General features: G+C 40.6%; 1 protein-coding gene across 9 annotated transcripts in view; it reads left to right on the top strand.

Annotated features, from left to right (window-relative positions):
* Positions 1–19,242, top strand: part of ULK4 (unc-51 like kinase 4) — a 226,062-nt gene that overhangs the window by 203,861 nt on the left and 2,959 nt on the right. For 4 of the 9 annotated variants that reach the window (XM_051789183.1, XM_051789187.1, XM_051789180.1 and 1 more), the window contains 2 exons: positions 16,458–16,546; positions 17,943–18,111. In XM_051789183.1, coding sequence (XP_051645143.1) covers positions 16,458–16,546; positions 17,943–18,033 — 180 coding nt within the window. In that variant the 3' untranslated portion in view covers positions 18,034–18,111. Of the gene's footprint in view, positions 1–10,889; positions 11,133–16,457; positions 16,547–17,942; positions 18,112–19,242 lie in introns of those variants that run through there. The other 5 variants (XM_051789186.1, XM_051789185.1, XM_051789184.1 and 2 more) reach the window with 3 other exon arrangements.

Here is a 19,242-nt window from a genome sequence, read left to right as displayed (position 1 = left end):
GTAGAGGAAGTGTGTGCCAATCCTTGTGCTGCAGCAAGAGGAAAAGTAGGAGTTGGTGGAGGTCTGTGGCAAGCTGTCATGCAGTGCAAGGTATTTTGGAGCCTAAAGGTACCTGCCTTACCCACCCCACTGTATTGAGTGACAGGAGAAAGAGTGTAAAGTCTGGTCCAGAGAGACCACTGGGCCTGAGGCACGTTTCTCTGATCACACATCCAACTTCTTTGGGAGGGGAATTGGATCATGTACATACATCTACTGCTTGAAAAAGTAGAAGGATATCAGGAAGCATGTTAGCAGCCTTCTGGCAGAGAATGACACCCCTCTTACAGATCCACAGGAAATGCAAGAAAAGAGGGCTCTGTATGTACACCTTTTCTCTCTGGGTCTGGTTCATTCTGGTGCTTACCAAGCCTTGTAGGACTGATCATGAATGTTCAGCATGGAGACTGGGAACAGCTGGAGCTGCAGGAGGAGGTTTAGGCAGGGAAGATAAGACCGAGTGCTGGTGTTGTCTCAGCACCTAGATGAAAACCCAATAGGAAGGCAGGGGATCATCCATTCCTTTGATTACAGAAATCAGACCCAAGGCCTTGAGTTTCTGGAAAGGTGGTAGCCAAGTACTTTTATCTTCAGAATGGATTTTTTCCTGGCATCTGCTAAGGGGGTCTCATCCTTCTCACCAACCATATTTCAGAGGACCACATCCAGGGCTTCCTCAAGGACTCTGAGAGTACCGATGGTGGTGGTTGTTGCCTTCTTGTATCACTGTCTCTACACACAGGATGTCTTGGGAGATAGGGCTGTGGATGTGTCAGTGACCTCCTCTAATGATGTGAAGGAACATGACCCCTGCCATGAATTAAGTTTACTGCTTTTGTCCCTTAGGACAAATTTCCAGCACCTGCTCATGGGCATCTGTGGAGGGATGGCTGACAAACTGGGTTTGGAATGACCAGGGTACAGAAGGCAGTGCACAAGGGGAAGAAAGTAAGAGAGGATTAGCAGGAGAGGAAATGGTGTCTTCTTTGCCCTTTTCCACATATTGTGGTGTCCCTCTTTACCTCTGCTGAGGAACCTGTCTGATGTTTGGTGGCTTTGGCCAGCTGTGCATATCTGCTGTAAAGGGGTCATCTTAGAACCTACATTAGCTTTTTGATGGTGCCATGGACGGAAACATCTGTGGATGATCAGCAGCTTCCATTAATTAAAGGGACCACATTGCTTCTTCCTGTTTCGAGGGGCAATCTCTCTGGATTTGTCCTAGGACCTAGCACAGGAAGAAGCTGTTTTCCCTGGTAGAGAAATGAACTCAGTAGAGGGATCGTTTGAAAAACGCAAAAAAGAACTTACCTAGCCTTCCCCATTCCATGCAGTGCCACCCAGCACATGGCTGGGTCTTGCTCTGATAGCTCTGACAGGTTCCCCGTGTGCACGTGTGATAAGTGAGGGAGGTTCTTACAGGGAGAAGGGTCTTGGATTATGGGGTGAAAGGAGTACTTTTTGGGAGGAAGGAAAGAGCTCTTTAAGGGGAACAGGCTCTATTCCTTCTGTGTCAATTAATGTGTGGCCAACGCACTGATTCATACACAGGTAAAGGTCAGTCCATCTGCATGTGGGCAGTCAACTGACTGTGGGCTTAGTTTGCAGGGTAGCCATTTGAGATAGTTATATCAGGTACTGAGAGCAAAGAGTTTTACGCCTAGGAGGTGGACTCAATCTGACCCAGTAATCAGCACAGGGAAACAATACTATGTCAAACAGTTGATCTGTCACAGATCCCATTAGTGAATTGAGAATCACAGTAATAAGAGTTGCAAACAGTTCATAGGCTGATGTTCAAACAAAACAAAACATCTGTAGAACAACTATGACTAGTAAGTTAATTAAAATGATACATTTACTGTAATTTATGAGTGAAACTAGGTTCTAAATTCACTGAGCACATAAATGATTGGAAATGATTAATTGACTTTTATTAAATGAGAAGGAGAACTAGAGAGTGCTATGTTCTGAGCAACTGACATGTGATAATGACTGCTCCTGCAGAAAAGCATAATAGAAAGTAGTCTGAGTCACTCATTAACATCTACCACTGCCCTTTCTGTAAATTATAAGTCATTAAAGCTCAATATAGCTACTCTGGAACTTAAATAGTAATTTTTACCTTACTAAAATGTTTAATTTGAATTTACTGTAGTAGTCTTAGAGGCTGAAACTCTTATTTTAAACAGGTTGGGGAAAGTAAACTTGATCCAGAAAGCCAAAACCTTGCTTTATATTGCTGTATTGAGGGATAATAGTTAATATAAATTGTTTAATTGTCAATTCATTCCTTGGTTTCATTGCAAAGAGGGACAATTTTCCTGGCAGTTCAATGCTCTAGTGCTCTTAAAAGGTGTATCTTCTAAGAATAGTGTGAGAACATCACCTCATTTTTTACAAATCATCAAATGTCCACCTGTTGGGGGATCTTTGTGTTGGATTGAATTTAAATCAGCAGTTTACATGTGAAAGACTCAATATCTCATTAACAATCCCTTGATCCACCCGGTTCCCCTGGGTGCTGTTTTAGAATGATAATCCCAATCATTCTTCAAATCTTTATAAGCAATCAGTTTTAAGTGCAACTTATCTTAGAAGATAAGACTTTTCCTGCTAGTTAATTTTACAAAAATACACAAACCAAAAAAAGCAACACAGGTGAGCTAGGGGCTTTGATCAGACAGGTATTCTTTTTAAGTTAGATTTAGCCATTTTAGATTTTGTTTCTGCATGTCTGATACTATGCTAAAGGGTAATCCAAATACAGTATTAAAAAAAGGGTGAAGATCTTCAAAATTAACCTCCTAGCCAATTCAGATTGGGTTGAGTGCTTGAAATAGTACAATAAATCTCTCTTTAATGTACAGAATTATTTTTATCCTCACATAAAGGTAACTTCCAGGTACCTTAACCTTACCAAAAAAAGGATCATAGATTTGGCTGAACTTCAAATCTCCTTTAAAATTCAAAAATCCTCTGACAAAGCACCGAGTCTTTTTTTAAAATCTCATTGTCCCTATCTTGCTTACAATAGTAGTTTCCTTAATAGAGTGCCACTCATGCTACTTGTTCTCTCTGTTATGTGATCAGGGCCTTCATAGGTCTTTGCTGAAAGCTGGATTTGCTGGTGTCAATAGTAATTGAGTTTATTCCTTTTCCTGGAACAGTAATGAGATCATCACATCAGCTTTGCGTTGTGACGTGATTAAGTTTGCACTGTGACTCAGTTACCTTGTCCTGGAGGACAAAGTTGTAAGATTGACGGCCATCGTGGGTATAGGAGCAAAAGACAGTATGTTGTGGCAGACATCCAGGTGCTCATTCTGCATCTGAAAACATCGTGGTTTTAAAAGAATACAATGTAAGAGTATGTAATGACTTCTTGTTTAACAAGAATCTGTCTGCCTTCGTTTCCATAACTGTGTTAATATTTAAATTATTGACCTAATCAGGTTAAGTGTAAGGGCTGCAACATCTAATTTTAAGGCACACCTTGTTCATGGGAGTTGTGCAATGGCAATTGCAAAACACTGATGTAATTAGCTGCTCATCGTCAAAAATATCTGAGGAGTTTAAACGTGAAACCTCTAAAAGAAAATGAAGTGCTTTATAGAGTTAAAAATGCTTTATTTTTAACCTGTGCATATTTATTATGAATACCTCTGTGTGATATTAGCACTTTATGATTTTTTTTTCCCATAGTCAAAGAGAAAATGAGAGGAAAAAATACCCAGTTCACAGCCTGATCAGATCATACCTGAAAGCTGGGTTGCCAGTAGCCAGTTTGTACACAGTTCCATACAACTGCCTGTTCAGCTGAAGCCAGGACTGCACAAGGGGAGGTGCTGTAAGCTGGGTGTCAAGTTCACTGCCCGTCTGTGTGGGCACAGTTTGTCAGAACCCTTGCATTCCATAGCATTGCCTTTAGTCAGTCATATCCATTCCTTGAACGCTACATTCACCCACAAGATAAAAGCAAAAAGCAGAAGCACGTATAAAATAAAATGTGTGTTCTCCTACCCCTGGAAGACTGAATCGTATATTTCAAGGTTGAAGTTTAACTTGTCTCAGCAGGCATTTCATAGCCAGATAAACATGGCATCACAAAACTGGTTAACATTCAGCCACAGCTGCTGGACTCATATTTAATAAATGTTTTCCCTAGGACTTGCTCTGCACTTTTAGAGAAAAGTCACTTCCCTAATTTTTTCTCAGTAGACATTGACTTCTAGGCTGTTTGTTCAAGATAAACATCAAAATGAGGATGCAAAGGTCAGTCTCTGCTGTATTAGAGAGTTACAAAGAGAAACAGTCAGTTTTGCTTCCAGAGAATGCTCTCTGATACAGATTAAATTTTTTACTTCCTATAGGAAAAAGGATTTCTTCTTTGGAAATTCAGCAGATTTTGTGTTATTGCGACAGACTCCGCCTTTTCTGTGGACTTCTTTGCTGAAAGTTTTCAGCTTTTCACCTCTTTGTCTTCGCCTTTTAATGACAAAAGTCTGGGAGCTCATGCTAAAGGCTCTGAGATGCTGGCTGCAGTGGAGTCTGCAGCCCTGCCTGGTCTGCCACCCCCTCCCTTTGCTGTCCTGCCTCTTTGCTGTCCCCACTCAACAGACCTGGAAACCTGTCTGATCCCAGCATTCATACAGGCCCACCTTCATTGGCTGTCCAAGCTAAGTTGTGAACAAGAGCAAGTGAGATGAAAACAGGGATCTTATTCTCCCCTTCCTGTTTTGGGGACAGGAACCGCTGGCAATGAAATGGATCAAACAGTTGAAACAGTGATTTTTTTTTTTTATTATTTTTTTTTAACCACAGCAACTAAACCCAACAAAACCCCTTTGGACAACATAACTGATGATGTAACTAATCTCAATTCAAACACGTTTTCTAAAAATAAGGACACATTAAAAAATAATAGTGCTAGCAACTATCCTTTGATATCAATTTCTTGCTTGGAAGTTTAACATTTAGTGAGCTTTTAAAATTAGGACATCCATCACAATGCCATCAAGGCAAAGGAGTTGAGAAAGCTGTTGCTTGCTCTGTTGGAAATTAATGCTACTCTCCTGAGATAACACAGCTAACTTTCTGGGCTCCTCAGTCTTTTACAACATGGAGTAAAATAGATTGGTGTAAATCACCAACAGTGGTGGTTCAAGCCAGCCCACATAACACTGCCATTCAGTGAGTGCAGGTTTCACATTCTAGCTAAGAAGCTGATAATTTCTTAAACTGCTTTAGCTCAAGTACCTGACTCTTTACTTAATTGTGTTATTCTAGTTTAGCTAAAATTTGTTTAACTACACAATAGAAAAGATAAGCTGCAGTATCTGTGGTAACACTGTCAGACAGAGCCTTCTGAATGAAAAGGATCAACAATTTAAACACATATTTTATAACTTCTACATTTGTTTTTTGACACTGTGATATGTTCTTCCTTGCTTTGTGCCACTTCGGTGATCACAGCTGGGCAGTTGCACTGGGACAAAATTGTCCTTCTCATGCCCCCACCACATGCACAAACAAGTCTTACTCCCCTCTCTCCATCTGCTGTCAAGTATTATGCAGAATTGTTATACATCACCCTTCTTTTTATACTGTCGGGCATGAGTTACCAGCTACTTGAGTTTATCCTTAAATAAAATGAGCATTGGTATTCCCTGACTTCCCTTATTAACAGAAAAGCAATATGTTGCCATTCATGCCACCAGTTAGTGACATCATGTTGGACTCAAGGTCTTTGTATCTTTTTCTTCTATTGTTGATAGAAGACTGCCAGGTTGAAGATTGTGATCCTTTTTGCTCCCTAGCATAATAAGAGCACTTCATGCATGTGTGAAAATGGCAGTTGATAAAAGATGAAAATGACTGTACAGCCCTGTGTTGAGAGAAAAAGGTGATTTATCTTCTCTTTGCAAGTTTCTGCTGTAAATCATTCAACCTTGTCTTAAAGCCCCTTTGTTTTTGCAGTCACAGTGAAAAAACTCTGAAGTGCTTACATTCATCTGTATTTTGAAATGCTATTATAAAGGACAATAAGATGGTATTATGTTGGAGACAGCTGCAAGAGTTTCTCTTATAGACAGGCTGCCAGGAGCTACAACTCAATGAAATGATAAAAACTTAGGAAAGCTACCCCAGGAACCTCTTCCTGACAGTCCTCAGTAAAACTGATAGTAAGCTAAGTGTGAGTTAAGGTAGAGAGAGGAAAATCGATGTGAAATTATCAAATCACTAGTTTCTTGATGTCACTAGATCAGCTGGGGCTCATAGAGGTTGAAGCATGTGGAGTCCAAACACAACTTAATGAAAAGGCAAGTGCTGAAAACCAAAACCTGAACGTACTGACAACTTGTGGTTATCTACAGTGTGAGATGCAGTGAGGGAGGATGACCTCTGAAGTAGCTGTGAATGCTTACTCACAACTTGGCCTATTGAATCATTCATTCTGTGTTAAATCTTACTATGTTTATTTGGAATAAGTAGTGTAAGTCTGTAAGTATATGTGTGTCTGTAAGTATATATGTGTCTGTGTTAAGTGCAGATTTGGGCTGGTATTTTGGTTGATGATTGTTTTCAATCTGCAATGGCTGCTCTTTAATGACACTGATGGGGGAGGGGAGAGAAACAAATATGGGATCTGCTCTTAATTTTGGAAAGCAGCAAGAATGAAAAGTCTTTATTCCAGTGGCTGGCATACTGTGGACTCATGTTCCTGAGGAAGGTACTTACCCACTTGTTTGGAATGTGTTTACTTTTTGAGTCACCCCCCAGTGATTATCACTGTGCTGGTATTTGGGTATTGGGAGCCCAGTACGATTATGAATAGATACAGGAGCTGTCTAAAAAAGCAGTACTGCCATGGTCAGCAATGAGAAATATGTTCTCTTCACACAGACAGATGTTTTGCTTCGGGTTGTACAGTGAAACTGGCAGTTCTGAAACCTGCAACCTGTTTATTGGATTCATAATTCGAGGGCAGTATCATTCCCAATGACTATCACTGTTGTTTTCATTACAGAGTCCTAATTCATTGTTTCTGTGGGCACAAAAGTATTGCCAGACTCATTTGGTGTTTCAGTGCACTGTAATTTCACATAGTGCAATACTATGGGAAATACTGTTGGGGTTGCCGAGCTGTGTCATCTGTTGGGCTCATCACTATTACTTCCTTTTGACCTCCTCTATGTAATTATGCATGGATGACTTACTAGCTGCTGTAAAGATACCTAAATGCAACTGGGCTTGTTAAATAAAAAAGTGAGCAGACCAAAATTATTCTCTCTGAGGTCAGTGAGGAGCAACTAGGTGGCTGTTTGCTCTCTGTCAGGCAGCCAGAGCCATCTATCACATGACAATAAGCAAGCATTGATTTTGGAAGTCCATTTGTTTTTATGACAGTTTTTACAATTTTATGGAAATTGAACCATTACATAAAGCCAAATTTTCCTCAGAAATTGGTGTTTTATAGACTTATATCCCTGTTCAGTCATTTACATTCCTAGTTGCATTTTACATAAAGCATGAATATACTGATCCTTTTTTCCCCTAATAAAAAAAATCTTCAGAGCATTTTTTGTATCTTTTTTTTCCCCCAGTATATGCAAGACTATCCTTGTTTGGTGCTTAAGGAAAACCTCAAGGGTTCTGTGTCCAAGTTTTATGTGTCCACAGAAACCAAGTCGATAAGGAGTAGAAAGGAACTAATGTTTGATGCTTTAATCAAAATCATAGTTCATCATGATTTTTCTAACAAGATTTTGGTGCTTTTTTTTATTCTTTAAGGATGTATTTTTCGTAATCTGTGTTAGTTCTTAATTTAACTCATCATATTCTTGCTTTTCTTGGAATGATAAATCCAATTCATTAAGCCAAACTGTAGAGATTTTTAGTTGGAATCTTGTGTTTGAGTCCACATTATGACCAATGTGAGCATGAACCTTCTAATTTTGTTTCATCCTCCATAGAAGTTGATAAATGCCATATAAACGTTCTACTCGGGGGAAGTTATGGATTTTACATACTTGATCAGACTTGTATTGCACCAGTGGATCTGTAAAAGGACAACTTGGACAGCATCCCTGCACATCACTCTGTCTTCTATTTTTATGAGGAACATTTTAAAGCAGGACAAGAAACAATGTCAGGTTGGAGATATTATTTTTTGGAGGCTGTATCCTTTAAATCTAAAATTCCTCAGTAAACTACAACTTCTTGACCATTCCTAGGGGTTTGCCCACTTCACCTGAGCATCACTGCATGGCTGCTCAAGGTTTTGTGTCCTTAGATATAACAGCATTTATTAAATTGAAAATTTGCTTGCATACTTCTTTTGTATGGTAATTACCATTTAAAGGTAAGCACTTTCCAGTATGCTCTGGGTGTCACTGACTTTCCTAATAGCAAGAAGATGAGCTATCTGTGGTAATAATTCTTACCCTTACAAATGTGTAAATGTTTGGAATTACATGAATTGTCATAGCAAGAAATATGTTAGGAAAGATTTAGGTTCAGCAGTACTAGATAAACTTGAAAAGAAAATATGCATAAAAGGAAGGCCATCCCTAACCCATGGAGCACATTAATGGAAGTTTAATGTAACTCAAAACAAACTAATTAGGTCATAAAAGATAATGTCACTGGAAAAAGAGTTATGGGAATCAACATTTAAGAGGTATTGGGAGTTACTTGTCAGAAACTTTAGGAGAAAAGAAATTTTAGGAGAAAAGCTGATTAAGAGAAAAAAAAAATTATGAAGGATATTTCAATATGAGAGATTAAGAGAATGATGAACTTGAGGGGAAGTCTAGATAAGGAAAGAATCTGTTTTAGTGTTTGTTTATAACTGCTTTTAGATTTTTTGGTCCAAAACAAGCAGGAACCTCTGTAACAGCTTCTAAAGGAACATAAATGTAGGATATGAACTGTGGCAATAAAAAATTATTCCAGTGGATTTCCCTGTTCCTTTTGTAAGGAGGAAGTCACAAGAGACCATCAGGGTAAGATGTACCTGGGGGATGATGGTCTCATCAGATCCAGCAAGGTGAGGACAGGCAAACTGCCTGGGAGCCATGGAAGAGGGATCCCAGGGGCTTGCAAGTTTTGTGTCAGCTTAGTATGTGACCCTATTTAGCTACAGCTGATGTTTGAGGTAGCTGGGATCATGGTCTGGACAGAGAGCGAAACTAATCTGAAGTGGTACCTCAGGGGAGTTATTGACACACAGGTGACAGAGGAACCTGTGCTTGTGGATGAGATCACCAGCAACAGGGTGGCAAGTGGTTATTTTTATGTTATATTGATGTTGGGCTGGCTTATGAGCATGCATAACTTGTCAACACTGCAACCCTGCGTGGAAGTCTCCTGTAGTACCTTTGAGACATGTGTTGCCAGACAGGACTCCTGAAGTTGTTGTGGTCAGCTGGTTATATAATGGATGTGAAGAGGTTGCCCTATCCATTTCTCTTAAGTCAGATATTTTCACCTCATGACAGAGAGTGGAAACTGCAATAATGGATATTTTCTGGATTATAAAGACATCTTAAATTCCTGAAAGTGAGCTGAGAACACTACTTGCAATAAAACCAAATTTAAAAAAATCAAGACAGAGAGCAGTCTTCTGTTCAATAATTACCCTGCGGTTTTACAGGTCTTCTCTTATGCTCAGACAATGCCCCTTAGAGTTGGTAATTTTACAATTTTACAACAATCACAGAGCATGTCTCCGTGTGCAAAATGTATATGCTGAAGGGCAGAGAATAGCCTCAAAGTGGAAGTTGTCAAGAAACATCCAAAATCAATTAACAATTATGTAGCGTGTGGGAGACATTCCTTGTCTCTCTGTGAATAGTCCTCGAGACAGTGTGGCTTTCAGGCTGCCGGGAAACTGGTACGGTTCCAAGTCACCGGTAGGAATTGCTTTGAACTTAGAATAAACCTGCCTACACATATACAAATTAGAAGAAAACAAAACACATGGAATGAAATCTTGGCCTTATCAAAATCAAAAGGAGTTTGCTGCTGACTTCAGTGCAACAAGAATTTTATCCATAAAAAGGAAAAAAAAAAAGATTTTTGAACTCTAAAATCAGAGCTAAGCTGTCTGATGTAGTGTGTGTTTTCTTTCGGGTTTTGTGTTGGTTTTTTTTGGTCACAGATACCTGCTTGTTTTCACATGTATTTGCAGGATCTGAAGGCCACAAAGTCTTTGTAATTGGGTGTCTGCAATCCCCGACTGCAGTGTGCTTGCCAAAGCACACCTGGAACACTCATGCTTTTGTAACTTTCATTGCTTGTTTTTATGGTCCAGCAGCATTGCTCAGGCCTGTTCAAATGAGTTGGGAATTAGTAACATAAATATAACTTGTCCTACTTGATTTGTTCTTCCCACACATGTATTCTGTGTCTCTCTCCAGCTGAACCATGTGTAGAAAAGAGAGTAGAGCAAGGAGGCAATACCAGGAAGGTTTTTACCCTTTTAGAATGAACTGTCATACATTATGGAGAACAAAAATAACTTGTGACCATCCTGTGAGCACACTGTCCTACACTAGCATAACCTGGCAAGAGTTACCATTAATTTTCATTGAACAACCTGTAAATGGACTGTACCTTAGCACTTTAAAGGGTCCTATCCCATGTGCCTGCTGAGAGCACGTCTAACCAATGTCAGACTAAACACCTCACAAAAGACCAATGTATTTATCTGGGAATTTCATTGCTGGTTCTAGTTGTTTTACTTTTATCTTTTAGAAAATTTCTGCCACAGATATAAAATTGGCCTAATGCTAGACTGCTTCCCTGGTAAATGAGAGTTCATGTTTAACTTCTCCAACCTGCAGAACCGTGTTGCCTCTTGCCTCCCTGCCAAGACCCAGTGTTATTCACTCCCTGCATGGGAACCATCCAAACCTCCCTGCCTCTGTCCGTCCAGTGGAAACGGTGCTGCAGCGACAAAGATGTGACCTTCACTTGCCTAGAAAAGGAGAGAGGACTATGGGACAGCACAGGGGCCCGTAGCCAGCTGCACAGGGGCCTCCAAGCCTGAGAAAAGGCTTGGAGTTGTGATCTTCACTGTCTGGACTGTGAGTTTTCGTTTGCTTTGTTAGCAATCTGAGCTCCAAAAAGGATAGCGCATTTAGGTAACTTCACTCTCAGCAGGCAGATTTCCCTGCCCTTTGGCAACTACGCACTCCCCGTGCATTGTCCAGGTATCTCAGTCTCTGCTGGGGATTCCTCTCTGAGGTTTGATGGTTAAAACATAATCATTACAGCCTCCAGTTTATAGGCTCCAAATTCTTTATTGGGTCTGGCCCTTCATTACGCAGAGGTTAACGTTACTCTATGTTACTTTGTAAGAGTAAATGTGCAGGCCTACAGAAGTGACAGATCCACTTGATCTGTCATGGGAAGTGAGGAGTTCATTTGTTATACTTCCTCCAGGCACTGCTAGCTTAGTGTATATGTTTGGAGAGCAACCTATAATGAAATAAATGCTTATATTCAGTAAGTCCACAGCCAATGGATCTGTTAGTTTTAGTTCATCTGAGTGACTCTCTTTGCAGTATTTGCTTGGTTATTGTGCTCTTCCACTGAGAAGGAATGGCTGCATATTTCTGGCCATGTCATCATGAGTTGTGAGTGACAAACCAAGTGACATGATTTATTTGATTACTGCAATGCTTGTGAATAGCTCAGCACTGACAGCCTGGGAGGAAAAGTACCATTAAATGCCCTGGGATAGACATAAGATGGGTCACAATACTAGAAGGTTTTCTCTTCCAACTCAGGCGTTGTGCCTCATTTCTGAAGTTACCATCCCATTGACTTATTTGCTGGGCTGTCACATCAGCTATAGCAATATTTTTGACACCACTATATTTCGTGACATTTGTTCCTTAAAAAATGGGAATAAGGTCACACTAAACAACTGTGAATAGCCATCAACTTTCAGTCACCACTAGCCTAGATGACATTTGAAACAGCAGCTTTGGTTGGGGATGAAAGGCTCTCCTACTGACAGTGCCTTCAGCCAGTCAAAGATGGAAGTAGGAATGAGAAGTCTGAGATGCATATTTAAAATTGCAGGAACAGCACTTACTGTGAAGACATTCTTTGAAATAGTGTCTAGAGGGCAACAGGAGTGTGCTTAATTCTTTAATTTTTTTAGTCTGAAAACTTAGCTTTTAAAATTATGTTTCATATCTTACATAGGGTCCCAGTTAGTCCGCAGAAAAAATAAACTGCTGATTGGTTTTACTGTAGTATTAGCTAAAGATACAATTTCCATTCACAGAAAAGCCTCCAACAGGCTCTAAGTGATACTTTATTAACAGCATGTGTCAATATTTAAGTGATGCCAACATTGGACCTACAAGCATCTGGTGGTTCTGATAAACCATGGCAGCTCCTGTGTTACCTGTGCTCTCAGCCAGTGTCAGTAAAGTTGAGCAAGAACTGAGTACCTGCAAATGTAATTAGCTTGATTGTATTAAGTATTTATGAAAAAGCAAGGAAGCATCACTTTATGAGGTTAAAATAGGTGTGTTTGGGAAAGAGAAAGAAACAGTTTGTGAGAAAGAGCATTTTGAGGTGTCTTGCTTGTGTCTGTATATACAGACACGGTGGTGGCTTGTAGAAAAGCATCTGTTGAGCATGCAAACATCTCAGCAGTTGTTTATTTGAGAAGATAACACTTGAAGGTGCAGCTACATATGCTCCCAAAAACCTTTCCTCAACCAAGAAGAACTTTCAAATAAAAAACTCCTTCTTTTTCCATTATTTCTCAGTTTACGTCACAGACATCAAGCTTTTGGGTTACTTGAGACCTCAATAGAGAAGGAGCATTTCTTTCTCTTCAAAATGGTGAGAAAGTAGTTTACTGCTTAGGTCATTTATCTGAGTTGTAAATTACAAAGCGTGAGTTATGACTAATCAGAGAAAACAGTTCAGTATTATGAAACCAACCTTAAGAAAAATAATTGTCCCCTAAATTTCTATGCTTTCTTGAAATTTGAATTACAAAAATCCCTTCTTAGCGCAAGAATGCAAAACTCCTCAATTTATTAGTAAAGTCAATATTCCAGCTGATGTTTTGTATTGTTTCGTTTCCTGCACTCATCTTTAGCAGCACCATAATAGCTGAACAGTTTTCCTAAATTTTAGGAAACACTGAAGTTTACATATCAACTATTTCTTGTATTTCTTATGGCTCATCCTTGTTTAATAGGACTGAAGAGAGGAAAACTGCTGAATGGTTGTGGTCTTAATAAAGAAGAGTAATTTTGACATTCTTGTAAAATTGCAGTGAGTGTGCAACTAAACTGAGATTTAATTACATTTTTAATTAAAGGAATAGCTATTGATTATGTCATTGAATCTGTGTTGTAGCCAGTCCTAACAAACAGCAATATTACAAGAGATCATTAAACTAGTTGTTAAAATTCCAAATTAATGAGAACAAGACTGGTGTGGATAAAAGGCACAGCAATGCTGGGTAGAAGAAAAAGATAACAAAGTAAAAAATACATTAATTTCTCAAATTTTGGTGAATGATGGTTTTATGTCCCATCATTACTTATTACAATCTATGGAATAAAATTAAGATGAAAATGGAACACTTTTTAAATAAGAAACATGGGTAAAGTTTCATCTTAAAGGTGAACAGTGATTCAGACAATATTTCTCAGGAGCTCATGTGAAGCAGGATGTAATCTGTCATATGCAAGAGACCTTCTGATTGCTCAGGAGCAATCAGATCCACCACTCGGAGATAAAGGGCAAATAAATGCCAGCAGTCAGAGCAGTAACAACATGGGAGTACGGACAAAACCACAGGCAGCTGTGGTTGAGATGGCTGCTGACAGCTCACCCTGTATTCAACCTGCAGTTTTCCTGCTACCACAGAGCTGGTCCTCTCCCAGGCCCACGGAGCGGATGCCTGGTGGTGGATAGGAAGCTGTTTTCTGGGCACTGGTGATGGAGAGCAGATGGGAAACCCCAGCTGCCCGCGTAAACCTGGGCAGCCCTGTTTTGTCCGTGCAAGTTCTCTGTGGGTATAAGTGGCACTGCTGACTGGCAGGCCAGTTCTTTACCAACACCCCTTGGCTCATGTGAAGCTGTTAGTTGATGCTCTCAAGAAAATGCGTTTTAAATTTGGTTTAGACTTACTTTAAGTGATTTTAACCTGCAGGCAGCTTGTGCTGATCTTTTCTCTCCTTTTGCTACCACTTTTACTGCTGAAAGGGTCTTACTGAAGCATTTTGTCAGATGGGAGTAGCCCCTATGGGTAGGTACTGCAGAAGCCCATTGCTTGTGGCTGAAAGCTTCTCTGAACAGTGAAGTCTAACAGAGAGGTGGGTTAGATGATCTCATGGGTATTTCTGTTTCTATCTGCTACAATTTTTGTGCATATAAAGCCATTTTAATCCTTTCCATTCAAGTGCATTGTATGCACAGAAATGTTTTTTTAATAGTGACATGAGGCATGCTGCTACATGGGCAAGGTTATAGTCAGACCCTATGACTGAGTTGGACTAAGTTATTTTTGGAAATAGATCATTTCAGAATTAAACCTTCTTCTTTTTACCAGATTTTATAGTTGAGTATATTTTGAATGTTCTGTGTATGATGCCATTGGCTATTTTGTGAAGAGACTATGAGGATTGTACAGATGTCAGCACCCAAGAATTAGGATGTAGTAGAATGAGAGATAACTGTAACCTTTGTTGGCCGTGTGGTTTTATGGAGCATGATTCAGTCCTAGTGACTTTCCTTCTCCCATGACCTGTGGCTTTTTTAAGTGTGCAGGATAAACAAGTGGCACAAATGTGGCAAGTGCAGAGAATGTGGTAGTGGCTGCTGAGCTGCAGAAATTGTAGGGAAATGTTTGGTAGAGTCATGAGCACTCTTTAGGAACAGAAAGCAATTTCTTGTGGTGAAAACATTTTTCTCCTTGTATTGCTCCTATTATGCGTGGTGGTGTTCTCACATTCAGAACCCAGATAACAAAGCTTTTTCTGTGTCTAACAGGTAATAAATACAGAAGAGTGGATTACTGAAATATAAACTGAGAGAGTCAGATATAAACCTCAAGATAGTAAAAAGTTTAATAACCTGTAATCAGGATTTACCAATGATTTGTGCTTAGGTAATGGCATCACTGGTTTTTTTCCAACACACAGGATATGTTTTACTTTACTTCAGGCAGCTCCCTGTTCCCTGTAACTGCTAAACTACAGGATGTTATGATTATAGATGTAGTGACACTGTTGTTGCAGAATCACTGCTGATAAATTATGGTGGGATGGCAGCTGTAAATACAGCTTCTGTTGTGATTTAAGAGGGAGATGTGAAGGCGTATTGCCCAGATGCTTGATCAATGGTAAACAGGGCCAGAAGCAGCATGCTAAAACTTAAAAGTCCTTGCCAGATTTTGGGATTTGAAGTCATCATTTCAAGCATTAGCTCCTCCAGTATCAAAATAATCAGCTGCTCTGGTCCTCCCCTTCTCCTTTGTCTCCAGCCAAGATTTATTTACCTTTGCAAGCAGGAGCTGACACGCAAACCATTTTTTTCAGTAATTTTTTTTGAGATACAAGAGCTTCTTCAGCAAGCTGCCAAGTCACTAGTGTCTATTTGAGCTACAGTGCTTGTGGCTTCATGTCATGTCCCTTGTGACCTTCCCATTCACCTGCTTAACTGTCAGGAAATGTGTGGCCGTTTGGAGCTGTGTAGTTCTGCTACTTAAGGCTGGAGAAACAATAAGCCAGTCGTTACAGATTAGTGTAATAAACCACATCAGAAGCAAAATCAGCTATAATCAGGATTCATTTGATGCAAAAAGGGCACATAGCTTTGGTCACTCAGCCCCCTGCTCTGTAAATGACAGTCCTGTGCAGGTAATACTCGAATTGACGGATGAGATGGCAAGAAAAATTTCAATATACAATTATTAACTTCACAGTGATTTTAACCTGGCTTCTCTCAGAGAAACCCCACACATCCTGATCTGAACTCTGGTAGAAGCTTGGTTATTTTTTCCCTGAAATGAGAAATGAAAATGACTGCCTCCCGAAGATCTCCCTGGGATTCAGACTAAAATGAGGCTTGTATTTGCATTGATACTAAGGACGAAATCAGGATTGGCAGACCGACGTGTGTATTTGCACACATACTGGGACTCAGAACATGGCTGAATATTGTTCAACCAAGACATCTTAGCTGGTCTCTGCCTATAATTCAGTCCTATTCAGTAAAAGGGATTTTTTTCTTGAGTCTCTTTAATGTCACATTCCATTTACAATTGTAATAAATGCTGTAACTTGTTTCCCTCTCCCCTATCCCTCAAAAAATGACAGAGAGGAATCTTTTGCTAAGCCTTTGATAACAGTTCTTTCTTTTTGTTCCAGATAACTTCAAACAAGAAGCACTTGGAGAGCCTGAAGAATGATGGCAATGCTCTTATCCAAACTCTAGAGAGCCTGGCCCAAACTGCCAGGTGAGTTCCCTCAGGCTTCCAGGAATTTCCAGGGCTGAGAGCGCTCCCCTCCTCTTTTGTCTGCGATGGTCTTCTCCTGTAATTCTGTGCACTATGAGCTTCTCAGGTTTCTGTCCCTGCCCCCTCCCCGCACTCTCTCCTCCAAAGTGCTCTCATTCAGCACTTATGGCATGCTTTGATCCTTTGATCCCCAGCTGGGTTGAGCTGCAGTGTGCGGCCCTGTCCAGCTCCGTGGGTGTGCCTTGGTGATTTCGCAGCTTGCTTGTTTTTATAAATTTATTATTTTATTCCAAACACTTGGTTTCTATAACCAGATACCTGTCAGTGGTTCTTGGCTGGATGCACAGTGCGACGTTTGTGCCCTGTTTTAAGGTGACTGTGTTTGGTGCACTTGCAAGCTGATTCCTTTAAGACGTATGGATGAGGAACAAAACTGCTTTTGTTTAAGAATACCTGTGGCATCTCCGAGAAGGCACGAGACTTAGGGGAATGCCGTAGCCTTCTCTGCATGAACAGAGGTGCTAGTCCCAACAAGCTGGCCAAACTTTAGCTCATCTCCCATAGACTTTGCCTCATCTAATCCCCTGTGGACATATGAATGACTGTTCTCTGCCCCTCAAAACAAATTTTGCACTTCTCCTGTGGACTGTTAGGCTTCACTGTGCTCCTGGTTGGACTAAAATTCATAGAGAAGTTGTAGTTTGTAAGTCAGATTTTGAAGCACTAAGATAATCCTTTCAGTGCCCTTTGTGCTCCCAAATGTAGGCTTTTGGGAAAATTGGCTCCTCGACATTGTGTCAGTGTGTACCCTGTGTTGGAAGGAAGGAGGGGCGTGAGCACATGTGGAGAGGAAATACTGGGATGTGCTGAGTGTAAGGAGATGCACACTGAGGACTAACCAAATCTGTTGAGAACAGTCAGTATCCCTCTCACACACTCAGCTGCTGACTCACAGGTTTTTGTATGACACATTAAATTATCTATCTGAAATAAAGCATCAGCTCACCCCAAGGGAGACACAGGCACCACCACTGAAGATGATAATGGAGGAAGATGGGTTTTCTTCTGTTAGAACCAGCTTTCATTCTATTTTGTAGCATTCCAGCATTAGATGCACTAGACTGTCTAGTGCACATCGCTGTCTTTGAGTCTGCTTTTCTGGCTTCCTCAATAGTCTGTTACAGTCTATACATTTCTGTATGCAGAAACCCACATGCTACAGAGTCCAAATAAACAGCACTCACTCTTATTTAACACAAGATGCTCAGTAGATGAAATTCTGGCTGATGCCATTGAGAAGTGTTTTGATACATTAGAGTGAGCCAAGTTCCTCTGCTGTGCTGAGCTCCTGCACTGAGAATTCACTGATTTCATTTCCCCTCCTCCCCTTCTTTAGGGAACACATGCCCCTATCCATTTGCCTCCAGAAGAGACCAAGACCATTACAGCCTGGATCTTGGGGCTGTAATGGACTCAGACATGGATAAATTGGCAACAGACAAGCAGGAGAAGCCTGGAGTTAGCAAGCTTTATCAGACTTAGTTAAATGGCCATTTGTTTATGTTGCCATGTTTCCTTGTGACCTAATAAACTTGATCTCCTCACCTGTGCTTTGAACCTGGTTAAGGAGCCTCCCTGTATCATGCAGAATTGGAAATGTTTTAGAGAAGGCTACAACAAAGATCCTGGATGTAAGCCATCCTGAGTAGTCTAAGCTCCCAGGCCCTTCCACTCACATATTACCACCGAGTTGAATTGATTGAGGAGTCGTTTTGCTTTGCTCATTTCTTACAGACAGGTTTCTAATCTCTCACTCTTCCTATGTGTCAGAAGGGAGATTCCAGCCAAGTCACATGCCAAGAGGAAGGCACTGCTTGAATTGCAGCTGCTTTTGGTGCTCCCCTGTTGCCCTGTAGCGGCCATGGATTGTCAAACTCTTATCTCTGTGATGCATCCTCAGCTAGTTGCAACAGGTAGTTTTAAGAGTGACAAAACCAACCCATTTTGCTTAGTAACCACCTGGAATAAAATCTACACTTGAAAATGTGGGCTTGTAGCCATTTCTCAGTGAAGACAGTTGCCAAGATGAATTTGTTTCAGATAACTGAATTTTCTGATTTAAACTGCTGCTCCTTAAGGCATTGGCTTACATAGTGTGAACTGATCATCTGGATTTCCTGGCTAGCTCTGCATTCCCCAAAGTGTGGAGTAGCATCAGTAGGTATTGTCATTAGCAGCAACCAGGGAAGTTGCAGACTGATCTGCTGCTGTCCTCTCTAAGCTAAAGATGGGGGATGGGAATCTATAAAAACCCAAAAGACATGTTTCTGTGGACAAGCAGTATTGTGTTAAAGCCTCGGTTCCAATGCTAGGAAAATAAGGTGTTTCCAGAAGGAAAAATTTGGCAAAATACGTATACTAAAACCTTAGGTGAGAGAGCAAAGGGCCCCACTATTTGATCTCAAGCCTGCAGTGCTGTGGGTGGAGGGGCAGTCCGTCCTCCTTGCAGGAGGTGGGCAACACCTGGAGTGGAACTGCCTACCTGTGCAGAGCAGCGCTGCAGTAAGAGCTGTATGTGTGAAAACACATTTTTCTGTCAAGCTGGGAATGTGTGTGTGTGTAGATTCATGGGGAGCATGATAAATTATATCTTTTTTTTTTACAGAGTTTTAACAGAGGAGGTTGAGTGAGGTAGC

Source organism: Manacus candei, unplaced genomic scaffold (genome assembly GCF_025592945.1).
Source record: "Manacus candei isolate 608988 ecotype Guabito, Panama unplaced genomic scaffold, ASM2559294v1 h1tg000026l, whole genome shotgun sequence".
Classification (NCBI taxonomy): domain Eukaryota; kingdom Metazoa; phylum Chordata; class Aves; order Passeriformes; family Pipridae; genus Manacus; species Manacus candei.
The sequence above is the reverse complement of the archived record's forward strand: the minus strand, read 5'-3'. Positions and strand labels throughout refer to the sequence as shown.